The sequence below is a fragment of the Gossypium hirsutum genome, chromosome D07 (assembly GCF_007990345.1).
Source record: "Gossypium hirsutum isolate 1008001.06 chromosome D07, Gossypium_hirsutum_v2.1, whole genome shotgun sequence".
NCBI lineage: Eukaryota > Viridiplantae > Streptophyta > Magnoliopsida > Malvales > Malvaceae > Gossypium > Gossypium hirsutum.
This window is the reverse complement of record NC_053443.1, coordinates 28,051,736-28,064,545: the sequence shown is the minus strand read 5'-3', so window position 1 is coordinate 28,064,545 and position 12,810 is coordinate 28,051,736. Positions and strand designations below refer to the sequence as shown.

The 12,810-nt window shown below is 33.1% G+C and overlaps 1 protein-coding gene across 3 annotated transcripts; it reads right to left on the bottom strand.

Moving 5' to 3' along the window:
* Window positions 1-458: 458 nt before the first annotated feature.
* Window positions 459-6,417, bottom strand: LOC107954622 (casein kinase 1-like protein 6). Of its 3 annotated transcripts, XM_041096447.1 has the most exons (15): window positions 5,595-5,832; window positions 5,439-5,479; window positions 5,103-5,170; window positions 4,518-4,587; window positions 3,913-4,061; window positions 3,722-3,817; window positions 3,440-3,510; window positions 3,026-3,087; window positions 2,856-2,919; window positions 2,642-2,726; window positions 2,043-2,169; window positions 1,781-1,854; window positions 1,638-1,701; window positions 1,225-1,358; window positions 518-984 (listed from the first exon to the last, which is right to left on the bottom strand). In XM_041096447.1, the coding sequence occupies exons 4-15, from the start codon at window positions 4,534-4,536 to the stop codon at window positions 721-723; spliced, it is 1,209 nt and encodes a 402-aa protein (XP_040952381.1). In that variant the 5' UTR covers window positions 4,537-4,587; window positions 5,103-5,170; window positions 5,439-5,479; window positions 5,595-5,832; the 3' UTR covers window positions 518-720. The 3 variants fall into 3 exon arrangements, with proteins under 3 accessions (XP_040952380.1, XP_040952381.1, XP_016745721.2); XM_016890232.2 differs by lacking the exon at window positions 5,103-5,170 and having other exon boundaries at window positions 5,595-6,417; XM_041096446.1 differs by lacking the exons at window positions 5,103-5,170; window positions 5,439-5,479; window positions 5,595-5,832 and adding an exon at window positions 4,696-5,094 and having other exon boundaries at window positions 459-984.
* Window positions 6,418-12,810: the final 6,393 nt, after the last annotated feature.

Sequence of the window (12,810 nt, the reverse complement as noted above, 5' to 3'; positions counted from 1 at the left end):
AAGGATCAACTCTACGAGGAGACTATTTGTTATGGATGTTACGGAATGGAAGTTTGGCAATGATCGAGGCTGCAAATGTTTTGAATTTCTGTTATTTTTAGTTAAGTTTAATTGGTGTAGACAAAACGCTGCGTTTTTGTGCTTGTTTTAGTTGTACTAATACGAGGTCGCATTTGGGAAAGACGGCTAAGTTTTACGGTTCATTTTAAACACCTGGATTGTTAGTTGCCAGGTGGTTTTTGAGGCTGTTACTCACACTATTAAGCATAAGTCGGTGCCGAAATGGTGATTAAGCAATTGAATAGATTTTTCTCATTCCTTATTCTCTCTGAGTTCTCTCTACTTCTCCTCCCCTCTTTCGAGGAAGAACTGCAGAAGTAGAAGCTTTCCATTTAAAAACCAGCAACAATTACCAAATGCTGGTGGGTTAATTTTCATGACAAAGGGAAAAAAACAGATGGAACAATATCATATTGCAGCCATTATTCAGGTTGCATATGACAAATTGAGTTCCGAATTTCCGATACACAAGTTCTCTTTCATGCTGTTTAAAACACATTACACTTCTGGTAGGAGACAATCTTGAGAAAAAAAATGTTGGCAATGGGGTAAGGTAAGTTAAATGAGCTGTAGGGGCAGTGAATCTGGTGAGATATCCCATATACAGAGTGAGAATATAAGTTCTTGGAAACATTGAGTCAGGATTGACATTCAATGCCATTATTTCCTAATCGAGAGGAACTCAAAACTTCTAAGAGGATGATCATCACGGCTTCCTCTAACAGGGGTGGCTCGGCTAGATGTCTTAGATTCAAAGGCAAGTTGAATTCTTTGTGTGGTAGACATGCGGCCACCACTTGATGTTAGTCGGTTTTGCGATGCGTCGTTGGCTTCAACGGATGAACTAGGCCTGCTTGCTACTACAGCTCTTCTTGAAGTGCTACCATATCGAGAAGAACTGCATCTTTTATCTGAATCAGGGAGCTGAAAATGCAAAACAATGATAACAATGTTCAAAATGGGCCAAAGAGATGCAATATTTTACTTGGCCTTCATAAAAAAGGACAAAAAGTGGGTCTAAAGTTTTGCCATAATACAGCTAAAAATGGCATTGATGACCAATGAACTTTTTCAATCAGTAAGATTTCTTTTTTAGAGATATTTTCATATAGAATAGTATAGGCTAGATAAAAGAAAAATATCTGAAAGGAAATTAAAGCTCACCGCATGCTTTGACAAAGCCCCATCATCAACAGTCTTGTGTCTAGAATGATCAAGATGAGGACTGGTACTTGAAATATTTCTTTTGGAAAATGCTTCAACAGCACCGGAGAATCTATCCCGAATCTCTCTTCCCACTGAATGTTATCAAGGAGAATAAACCATAAGGGATTCAAAGACAGAACGCTTACTATCATAATTAGTAAAAACAAAAAAGATGTTTCTTTTTCAAAGACGACTTCAAAAAGAATCCATCTTCATTTACATCGTATAGCTTTTGCCATTTCATAAATGACCTGTTTTTTAACAAATTCAAGTGACCATCTTCTGAAGCAAATAGTTGATTATCCAGTACTTAAGTCCCAAGAATCAGGAATCATATACGGTCTAATGAGAAATTAGTTATGTAAGCAAACCTGAGATTCTTTCGGGTTTTTCAATGGTTGGTCCAGCAGCTAAACCTGCCCTTCCACTGGAATGCTGACATACAGATTGAATTGCTGAGTAAAATATTCCCAAGATAACAATAACAGAGAGCTAGAAGGTTACAAGTACTTACCCGCCCTCTGGAGCTGCCACCAATCTTTGGGTACTTCAATACAGTCCAGTCAAAGACATAGTCAAACTGATAACCTGCAGCAGTGCAAATTTCAGAACCATAAAAAGGAAAAGAAAACAAGAAAACAACTATAGAGTTGGTATTAATTTGAGAGCATCCTGAGCGTATGTGCAAGCACATGCATGTGTGTGAGAGAGTAATGGATATTAGAATACTGTACATAGAGGTCAGCATTAAGGCAGCCACGATGATGATAACTAACCTTCTCTTATAAACAAGTCTCGGAAAAGCCTCTTCAAATATGAATAATCAGGTTTATCTTCAAACCGCAAAGATCGGCAGTGATGAAAATAAGACACAAACTCAGACGGATATGACTTACAAAGAACCTGTTAAACACATATAAACCGATATTACCAACCAAAGAGACAAGAATAATAATCATAAGGATTAACACAGAAGGATCACATGCCAACCATAGCTAGCCTTGATCGATGTATTCCCTTTGTCAACTTTAAATTTCACTTACTATTTGTTAAGCCAAATTAAATTTCACTATAACAACAAAACAAACAATTTTATATCCTTTTTTATTTTTTTACATTAAACTCAAACAAATAGAAAACTTTTTCCTTTCTAAAACAAGGATCAATGCGCCATCAAATTCAAACTGCTTCAAAAAGTTTTTAGTATAAACATTCCGTAAAACGGACAGAGCGAATACAAAGATCAGACCTGGCCTCGTATAGATGAAGAGCAGGCCGGTGTACAAGAACTAGTGATCCTACATTAGTCAGATGTAACTCAACCGAGTTTCTTAGAGGGAACAAACTTGTCTAAGCATGGAATAACTGATCATACCTCAATAGGAGTCGATACCTTCTTTTCACTAATCTTATCATACTTTTGCTTTTTTGTACCAGCTTTTAACCCCTGCCAGGGAAGGCTGAAGCAAAGAAATTGTCCAAATTGAAACAAAATCAATGTGAAGAAAACTAAGAACAAAGATTCAATAACAATTAACAATCAAACATCATCAGCAAATGCATAAAAAAAGTGAATGAAATGAGCATGCCTTCCTCGCAGGAAATACATGAGCACATAACCAAGGGATTCCAAATCATCTCTTCGGCTTTGCTCTGCCAATAAAGAGAAGAATTTATGTCAATAAAAGTAACAAGTAAACTTGCATCAATGATATATGATTTACTTCTAAGAGTTGTGCCACAATGTAACATTAGTTACCAATTCCAAGGTGAGTGTTAACGCTTGCATAACGAGCTGTGCCAGTGAGATTCTTGTTTTCTCTGCAGCAAAGAAATTGGTTAGTTGTTTCACAAACAAATGCATTTTGGACTAAGTTGGATTGCACCAAATATTCAGGACATGTTTACGCATAGGTGACACTACAATATTGATACAAAGACAGGAGATAATAGGCAAAAATGAAAAAGAAATTTGAGCAAGCAAGAGATAGAAAAATGCTAAGGGAGCATGCCTTGCCTCCATGGACAAAACAAACACTCAGTTGAATATAGACCATGAAGCAACTTTCTTATCTAGCATGTAAAAACTAATCATGTACCATGACGAGAATTATACAATCTTGAGAACTTCAAGTCTGAATTTCAGTATTTAAAAGTGAAAAAAAAAACCCACCTGTACGGGATGTGCTTATGAGTCTGAAGATCCCTATACTTCTTTGCAAGACCATAGTCAATGACATATACCTGTAATAATAGAATTAACAAAAAAAGTAACACAAATGATACTAGACTATTTCATGCCTTTCAAGTGTTACAAAGTCCTATTCCCAGCAATGATAAAATATTCTTATCATAACCGGAAATTCAAAATTGAAGGTGGTTGTCCTAGCAGTCTAACAAGTACGAACATGTTATATTTCCAACATAAGAAACAAGAAAAACAAAAAAACTATACCTGATTTGCCTTGCGTCCTAAGCCCATCAAGAAGTTGTCAGGTTTTATATCACGGTGAAGAAAGCCTCTTGAATGCATATATTCTAATCTATTAATCTGAGAAGAAACAGAGGAAAAAGTAGAAAAGGGAGAAAATTAAATATAAAAAACCTGAAAGCTAACTGTTTATCACAAAAGAGTCTCATACATACCATTTGATCAGCAAGCATCAACACTGTTTTTAAGGAAAGTTTCCTGTTGCAGTAGTTGAACAAATCCTCCAAACTAGGTCCAAGAAGGTCAATTACCATGACATTGTAATCCGTCTCAACTCCAAACCACTTGAGATGGGGAATACCCACTATATGGAGAACCCTCACCGAGTTATTTAAATACAAAATTAATGTGCTTCTTAAAAATTATACGCACACACATGCATACACAGAAAAATAAAAGAAACAACAATAACAACAGAATATTCAAGATCAACCTGCCAGTATCTCCACAGAAAGGTTTTCAATTAACAACTGAACAAATTGTTAAGGACTAAGAAAGAAAAGAAAGTCTTCTATACCAGCAGCAACAAAGAACAGTAGTAAATTGATGAAAACTTATTTATAAAAATTATAAAAAGCTGGATTTCATCAGATCAAAGCTTGCATTTTTTGTTCTTTTCTTCTTCTTTTTTTCTCATATAATGGTAGTAGAGAGGAAAAGGCTACCTCAAGGAAGACCATAGCCAAATTATGATGCAGTACCAAATCATTTTTACAGACAAACATAGAGGGAGGAGAGCAAGGAAGAGACACAGACTTACTTCCTCCTTGAAGAAGCATATACAATTTTGACTCATAATAAAGCTGAGGATGCTTGGTCTTTGCAGATTCCTGACATTAGGAACAGAAAAATAAAAATAGGTCAACGTCATAGCTTGGGCTTAGAAAATATAAACGGTCATTAGATAAAAAAATTGTTTTCTGCCCTGTCACTGTTACCATGATAAGGAACTTTTGACACCCTTCACATTTGCACCTAAAATGACACATTCTAAGTGGAACTGTGGAAGAGCACCACCACATCTTCATTTCAAACGAAAAGAAAAGCGCAGGTTGGAAAGATAAAGCTGATAAAATTATCATCCAAGGGCAGTTAACCATTAATAAACACCTTTTCTTAGAGAATGTTTTCAATTTTTCATTTGTGTAAAAACACTTTCTCAGAATGGAAATGAGGGCAATAACAAATGTTCTTTCTCTTTACACTTAAATGATGAGCCATATAAATTGAACACAGCTGATATGGAAGATTTCCCTGGACAAGTGACATTTCCTTGCACAAATTGAGGAGTGTTCATGCATAACATCTTAATTTTTAAGAACAAAATAATGACTGAAGAGCCTACTCTTGATCATTTTTTTTCTAGCCATATGCCCAAAATCTAAAGCAATTCAAGTCCAAAGGTTTGTAATTCTGAAAAAACAGAAAACAGAAGATAAGTAAGAATAATAGCCAACATTTTTTTCTTTCTATTTTTGATTTTTTGAGAAAGACAAGTCAGTAAGTGAAAACAACCACGCAGCAAGCATATGAAAATCTAGAGACAGCTTTATTTATAGCTATTCAACGTCCCCAAATCACCATTACAAGTTGACAACCGCAGCTAGCAAGTAAACCATCGGCAGCAGACTAACAAAAGACACAATAAAAAAAACCAAATCATCAAGAGGATATCGCATACCAGTTTGACAGCAACTTCCTCTCCAGTTTGCACATTTACCCCTTCAATAGAAACAAAAAAAAAATTAGAAGAAGAAAGGTACAATGCTGACAAAGAGACAATAGATTTTCCATAAAAAGAAAGAGAAAGCCATGTAAGAGATTTGGATTCTCATACCCAAATAAAGCTCTCCAAAAGAGCCACTGCCAATATTTCTTCCAAGCTTGAACTTACCACCAATCACATGATCCATTCTCAAGCAGGAAAAAACAAAAGAGAACAATTTTCTTTAACAATACCCAATACCCCCAAAGAGCTTAATGTAGGTTATTTTAACTCAGATCTGTGTCAAATTCGGCACTTATTACCCACTAATCCAACACTCTCTCAAAACTCGACTTACCAAACTGAAAACTCCAAGCTTCCAATAAATCAACTACAGGAAATAAGGGAAAAAAACTCTTTGCTTGAATAATCAGCGGGGATAAAAGCCTCAAAATAAAATAAAATGAACCTAAGTTTTTGACCAAAAGAAGAAAAAGGAGATCCTTGTGACAATAATGCTAGAAACGCAAAAATAAAAATAAATAAATAAAACTGGAGATTTCAATCTAAGCCCGGTAAATGTAGAAAGAGGGTTTTATTATTATTACTACTACTACAAAGGCTCCAGGATCCTCAACTACATAGTTTGATAGCAAAATCCCCGAATTTGAAACGAAAATTGTAATTTAGGAGAAAAACCCAGCTACATTGACCTGAGAAGATTTAGAGGATGAATCAACTGCCAAAAAAAAGAATTCAACTGCAATTAAAAAAAATGTTGGAAGAACGGAAATGACCGAAAATATTAAATCAGATGATAAACAAAAAAAGAAGAAGAAGAAGAAGAAGAAGTAAAGAACAGTTTTCAAGGCGTATGTTAGCGAGGAAAGCACGAGGAAAGTGAGTGAAAGTGAAGCAGATTGACTAGTAAAAATAGGGGAAAAAGAACAGAAACAAAAGGTTTTATAATTGTTTTTCTTTCCCTTTTAAATAGATAAAATAATTAATTGAAAGTCCAGACCTATCTTTTTTTCGGCTATATTCACTGTTTGACCCCTGAACTACACTCATTTTCTTCTATTGGTACTTAAATTCTTTTTCTGTTCCATTTTGATGCTGTTAACGTGTTAAAAAAACCAATCATAACACACCACGTGTCCCCGTTAACTGCTGATGTGGACCATGGCGTGGTCGTTGACCAATTGATTGCGTACTGATTAGACTAGAAAATTATAAAAAATATATATTTAAAAATTGTAAAAATTTTAGATATTTTAAATAATTATTAAGTATTGTTAAAAATATTTTAAAATTGTAAAAAAGTTATTAAAAATTATAAAAAATTAAAATTTGTAAAAGTTATTAAAAATTGAGAAAATTATTTAAAAATTTAAAAATAATTATCAAAAAATTATAAATAGTAATTAATTTTAAAATTAATTTAAAACTTGTGAATCGGTGGCATCGACAATTTCAAAATTCTTAAATAATTTTTATATTTTTTAATCAAATCATATATTGTTACTTTTTCATAATTGCGAATATGAAAACAATAATACCAAAATAAATCAAGAAAAGAAATTAGATGACAACATAGAAAATCTCCTTTTATTCTTTTGAAATTTGTAGAGAAAATTGAATAATAAGAAGACGACGAAGACGAAGAAGAATAATTTGATTTGTTAATTATTTACAATTTTTAATAATTATTTAAAGTTTTTAATAATTAGAAAATAAATAATGTTCTATTATTTTTAATAGTTTTTTTCAATTTTTAAATATTTTGTTACCATTAATATTTTTAAATAATTTAAATGTTTTTTACACAATTTTTATATATTTTTAACTATTTTTTTTACGATTTTATTTTTATTTTTATAATTTTTTTATTTGGTCAATGTGATCAACGGCAACGTCATTGTCCACATCAGTGATTAATGGGGACACGTGACATGTTCTAATTGGTCTTTGTTTTTTAACACCGTTAACGAAAGGAGCTAAAAAGTATAACGAAACTATAGTTCAATAACCAAAATGAGAATGGAAAAAAAAGTTTAGGAACCAATATAAGAAAATGAGTATAGTTTAAGGGTTAAACCATGAATAAAGTTTTTCTTTTTAATAAAAAAGGGGGAAAAGAAGACATAGGGGTCTTAAGCAGCGAAGCTCTAACGCTTGACCAAACATGTTTGGGTTCTATCTGAGACTCAAGAGTTTGACTCAATCTTTTAAGCTTTCTCTTTGTCGTTGCAAAAGTGCGCTTGATACGAGCAGCTCGGCCCAATTCAAATGTCATAATAGAGATAGGCCTAGTTTACCTCAAGGCCCAATCACGAGCTCCAAATTCAAGTAGTTAAAATCAAACCTCAATTTATTCGTTCAAGACTTTATCACAAAAAAGTTTCGAGAAGAAGAGTTGAAGTTTCAAGACGATGGATTTTGGAGCAATGATGAATTAGAAGTGATCAATCTTATTCGTGGGTCTAAACTCTCAATCTATGATGACAAGCCAATGTAGAGAATGTTAAAGGACCCTAATCAATCCCACAAGCTTAGGCATCTCATATTGGGTTTGGGTTCTAGGCTTAATTTTTATTATACATGAGTCAAATATTTTATTTATTATCTCTTATTATTTTTTATTACGAATTTTTTATAATTATTAAGTATTTTAAGTTATTAGGAGTTTTATGTTAACAAGAAAGTTTTGTTTAAAACTATTCCTTGTTTAGATTAATTAGAGTTTTAGTATAATTTAGAGTTTTATTTGGATTTACTTAGCTAGCCTATATAAAGACTTCTTCATTGTTCATTAAAGACACAATTATTTTCATTAATAAAGTTTTCAACTCTGGAAGTTTGTTTCTTCGAGCAAGATTTATTTCTTGTGATTTTTAGAAGTAATTTTCTTCTCGATTTTCTTTAAAGAGTCGTGGAGATTCATTCTTCACCCTTAAATTTGCCAACGATTATTTCTTGAAGGGTTTATTAGAGTCATTAATTGAGTTTGTTGGGATTTATTTCTCAAATGGTTCAATTGGACATTTATCATTCTATCCATCATATTAATCGGTTTATTCAATCCATTTTTCATTTTTAAATTCCATCTATTTATTTACTATTTTTATTTGTTCTTTGTTCTTAAATTTATTCTTTTACTATTTCAGACTTCTTTATTACTAAATTTATTTATTTCTTCTTTTTAGATCAGATCTAAATATTTCCTTTTCGAGTCGAACAACTTGAATTCGATCCACTTCCGCTTTCATTCCATATCATTTGGTATCAGATTCGGGCGTTTTAGGTACTTTTTGTGTTCTTATAAATTGATTTCCAGCAAGCAATCTCAAAACAGTTATTTTTCTTTTTACCCAAAAAGTTTTCGAAAAAAATATTTTTTTAGTGGGTAAATGTTTTTCAAATGATCTAAATTTTATATACTATTTCTTGGAACTATTCTAGAGTATATAAAATATTTCCCAAAAAAAAAGTGATCGAAAGGGTATAGAAAAAAATACGAAAAAAAAGAAAATATTATATGAGTTAAATTTTGTGCCAAAATTTTTCAGATTAGATCTACATTATTTGAGGAGACTCTAGTTTAAATTTCGTAATTTTTGAAAATCGGAAACATCTCGAATAAAAAAATTCAAGTTATTTTCCATCATTTCAAGTTTTCGGTTGGGTAGTTTATTTTCTTTTATTCTAGCATTAGATTTTATTATTTTTATTTTTTTTTAAATTTTATTATGCATTCTAACACATTTTTGTTTCTTGTGTTAATAGGTACGAAAAGAGTTTCTCCATGCAACTTACTTCCTTTGGAGTCGAGTTTTTCTTTGGCTTCTTAGAGCCTTAGGTCAACTTTGTTAGAGAGTGATCCCACATCTTTTTTAATATTATTGAGTTTGATTAATCTTTAAAAGTTACAAGTGAGAAAACCTTAATTTCTTTTCTTTTGTCTCTTAGAATTTTTTTTATTGCGAGTGTATAACGGTGAGACTTAAATTTCTTTGATCAATTTTTTTTTCTGAGTGTTTTTTATTTCAACCTCTGATAATGGTACATACACGTAGTAAGGACGAGGAGCATGATCTATCCATGGTTACCATGGACCAACTTACAGCAATGCTCGACGAACTTCGACAAGAATTCAAAGAAGCGCAACAATGTTTGGAAAATAAGTTCACCACATTGCAAGCGCAAGTCATTCATCACGAAGCGGTCTAACAAAATTTTAGTCAAACTTTAGTTCGAATGGAAACTAACAACGATGATGATGATGATGAGCAACCTTTTCACTATGATGATAAGACGAATGATTATGATGATGGTTATGAGCCGCGACAGTCTTCTGGACGTATTAAACGTGGCTCACGTGCTCGTGCTGCAACCTATTGTACTAGTTCTCGTAGCCATTTTCTGTGAATAAACCAAAATTCAGTGTTCCATTATTTAACGGCAAGTATGATCATGACGCCTATTGTAGTTGGAAGAATAAAATTACGTTGTTATTTGAATTTTGCAAATGTTCAGAAGAAGAGAAGGTCCTATTAGCTACCTTGGAATTCTCCGATTATGGTTTAAGTTGGTGGACTCAATTATTACGGTCCCAACAAATGAACCATGAGAGATCCATTGATTTATGGGATGATTTAAAGCGAATCATGCAAAAATGGTATGTATCACCTCATTACTATAAGGACAACAAATAGAAGCTTTAAAATCTTGTTTAAGGTAATAAATCTGTGATGGAATATTTTCATGCAATGAAGATTTTGATGCAACGAGCTAATAAGGATGAGGAGGAGGAAGATACTATAGCTCGATTTGTAAATGGGTTGAATGAAAATATCACTGAGATTTTAGATCTTCAAACTTTTATTGATTTGGACGAAACGTTCAAAAAGCTTGTACGATTGAAGAACAATTGAACCGAAAATCTAAGAATCGTTTATGGAGTTATGCATCTAGTTGGAGTACATTGACCTCTACCTTTTAGGGCTCAAAATTCATTCCGCCACAAGTGAATTGTCTACCTCAATTTAAAGATGAATCTAAGTGACTTAGTTGGAAAGATGAGGCGCCACCTAAAGGTACTTCTTCTATTGTACAAGTACATTCTAGTACTTCTTCTAAACCTACTTTGAATTGTTCTCGTGATGTTAAATGCTACAAATGTAATGGCAATGGACATTATTCTCGTGATTGTCCCGATAAAAGGGTAATGTTGATAAGTAATGATGGTACCCTTAAATCTGATTCTGAGAATGACGATTTAAATGCTACTAATGTTGTTTGTGACTATGATGACGAAGAAGAATATGAAGAGGTTTTGGAACCTCCTACTGATGGGAGGATTTACTTAAGTCCCATTGTCTTGTAGTGCGAAAATCCTTTATTATTCAAGTAAATGATGATTCTGATGAAGTGCATCAGACTAACATATTCCACTCGAGGTGCTTGATTCAAGGAAAGTTGTGTTCTCTTATTGTTGATAGTGGTAGTTGTGCCAATGTGATGAGTAGTTTTTTAGTGGATACTTTATTTTTACCTTGTCAAAGACACCCTAAGCCATATCACTTACAATGGCTTAATGAAGGTTCAGAAGTTAAGGTAGTTAAACAGTCCTTAATTGCATTCAAGATTGGGAATTATTCTGACAAGATTTGGTGTGATGTAGTTCCCATGCATGCCGCCCATTTGCTTCTTGGTAGACCATAGCAATATGATCGTCATGTGGTACACCATGGCAAATTGAACCTTTACTCCCTTGTGTTTAAAGGGAAAAAATTTATTGTGGCCCATTTGGATCTAAAAGATGTACACAATGATCAACTCAAGATGAAAAAATTTTGTGAGGAGGTTGTAAGGAAGAAAGATATAATTGAAAAGACAAAGAGAAAACAGGCCATTAGTGATAAAAGTCAAAATACAAACAGCCCAATGGTGAGTGAACCCTCTAATGGTAAAAACAGAGTGCGAAATTTATTTGCAAGTAAAAAAAGATGTGAGGAGAGCTCTATATCACAAAAAACCTTGTATCTTTGTGAGGTTTAGGCAAAATTATTTATCTTTAGTTAACGTTAACAATTTTTTGCCTAGTGTCTTTACATATCTTTTGCAGGATTATGAGGATATTTTCAATGAGGCACCTGAAGGTTTACCACCTCTACGAGGCATAGAGTACCAAATTGACTTAGTACCCGGTGCAACCATTCCAAATCGTCTAACTTACCCAAATAATCCAGAGGAGACAAAGGAGTTACAAAGGCAAGTGGAAGAGCTATTACAAAAGGGGTACATTAAAGAAAGTTTGAGCCCTTGTGCCATCCCTGTCCTATTGGTGCCTAAGAAGGATGGTTCATTCCGAATGTATGTTGATTGCTGCCCAATCAAAAAAATAACAATAAAGTATAGGCATCCAATCCCTAGACTTGATGACATGCTTGATGAGTTACATGGTCCAACAATTTTTACTAAAATTGATTTAAAAAGTGGTTATCACCAAATTCGTATGAGTGAAGGGGACGAATAGAAAACAACCTTTAAAACTAAGTTTGGATTATATGAATGGCTTGTTATGCCTTTCGGTCTAACTAATGCACCTAGTACTTTCATGAGATTAATGAATCATGTTTTAAAGCCTTATTTGGGTAAATTTGTGTTAGTATATTTTGATGATATTCTGATTTATTCAACTTTTTTAGATGATCATGTTTTCCATGTTAAATCTGTTTCAGACAATTTGATAACTGAAAAGTTATTTGCCAACTTTGATAAATGCACTTTTTTGTTGTGATAAACTAATATTTCTAGGTTTTATAATAAGTGCTCAAGGTATTCATGTCGATAAGGACAAAGTAAAGGCAATTGGGGAGTAGCCCACTCCTAAATCAATTACCAATGTGAGATCTTTCCATGGTTTAGCAAATTTTTATAAATGTTTTGTGAAGGATTTCTCTACTATTGCCACCTCATTAACTGAGGTTATTAAAAATTCTATGGGTTTTACGTGGGGAAAAGCTCAGGAAAAGTCTTTTCAAGCCTTAAAGGATAAATTATGTTCTGCTCCAGTTCTTAAATTACATGATTTTTTAATACTTTTGAACTTGAATGTGATGCTTCAGGTATTGGAATTGGTGCCGTGTTGATGCAAGAAAAAAGGCTAATCGCATATTTCAGTGAAAAACTGAATGGGGCGCAATTAAACTACTCAACTTACGACAATGAGTTTGAGCTCTACAAGTTGCTTGCATTAGTTTGAGCTCTACAAGTTTGGCAACATTACTTGCTGCCACATGAATTCATTATCCATATGGATCATGAATCCCTAAAATGGTTATAG

What these genes read in the sequence shown, in the direction of transcription:
- LOC107954622 (XM_041096446.1), bottom strand. Translation starts at nt 4,857, where the DNA reads ATGGTTAACTGCCCTTGGATGATAATTTTATCAGCTTTATCTTTCCAA. An exon ending in TAACACTCACCTTGGAATTG is followed by an intron (nt 2,920 to 3,025) that starts GTAACTAATGTT and finishes CTTTATTGGCAG; the next exon opens with AGCAAAGCCGAAGAGATGAT. An exon ending in AAAACCCGAAAGAATCTCAG is followed by an intron (nt 1,359 to 1,637) that starts GTTTGCTTACAT and finishes GATAACATTCAG; the next exon opens with TGGGAAGAGAGATTCGGGAT.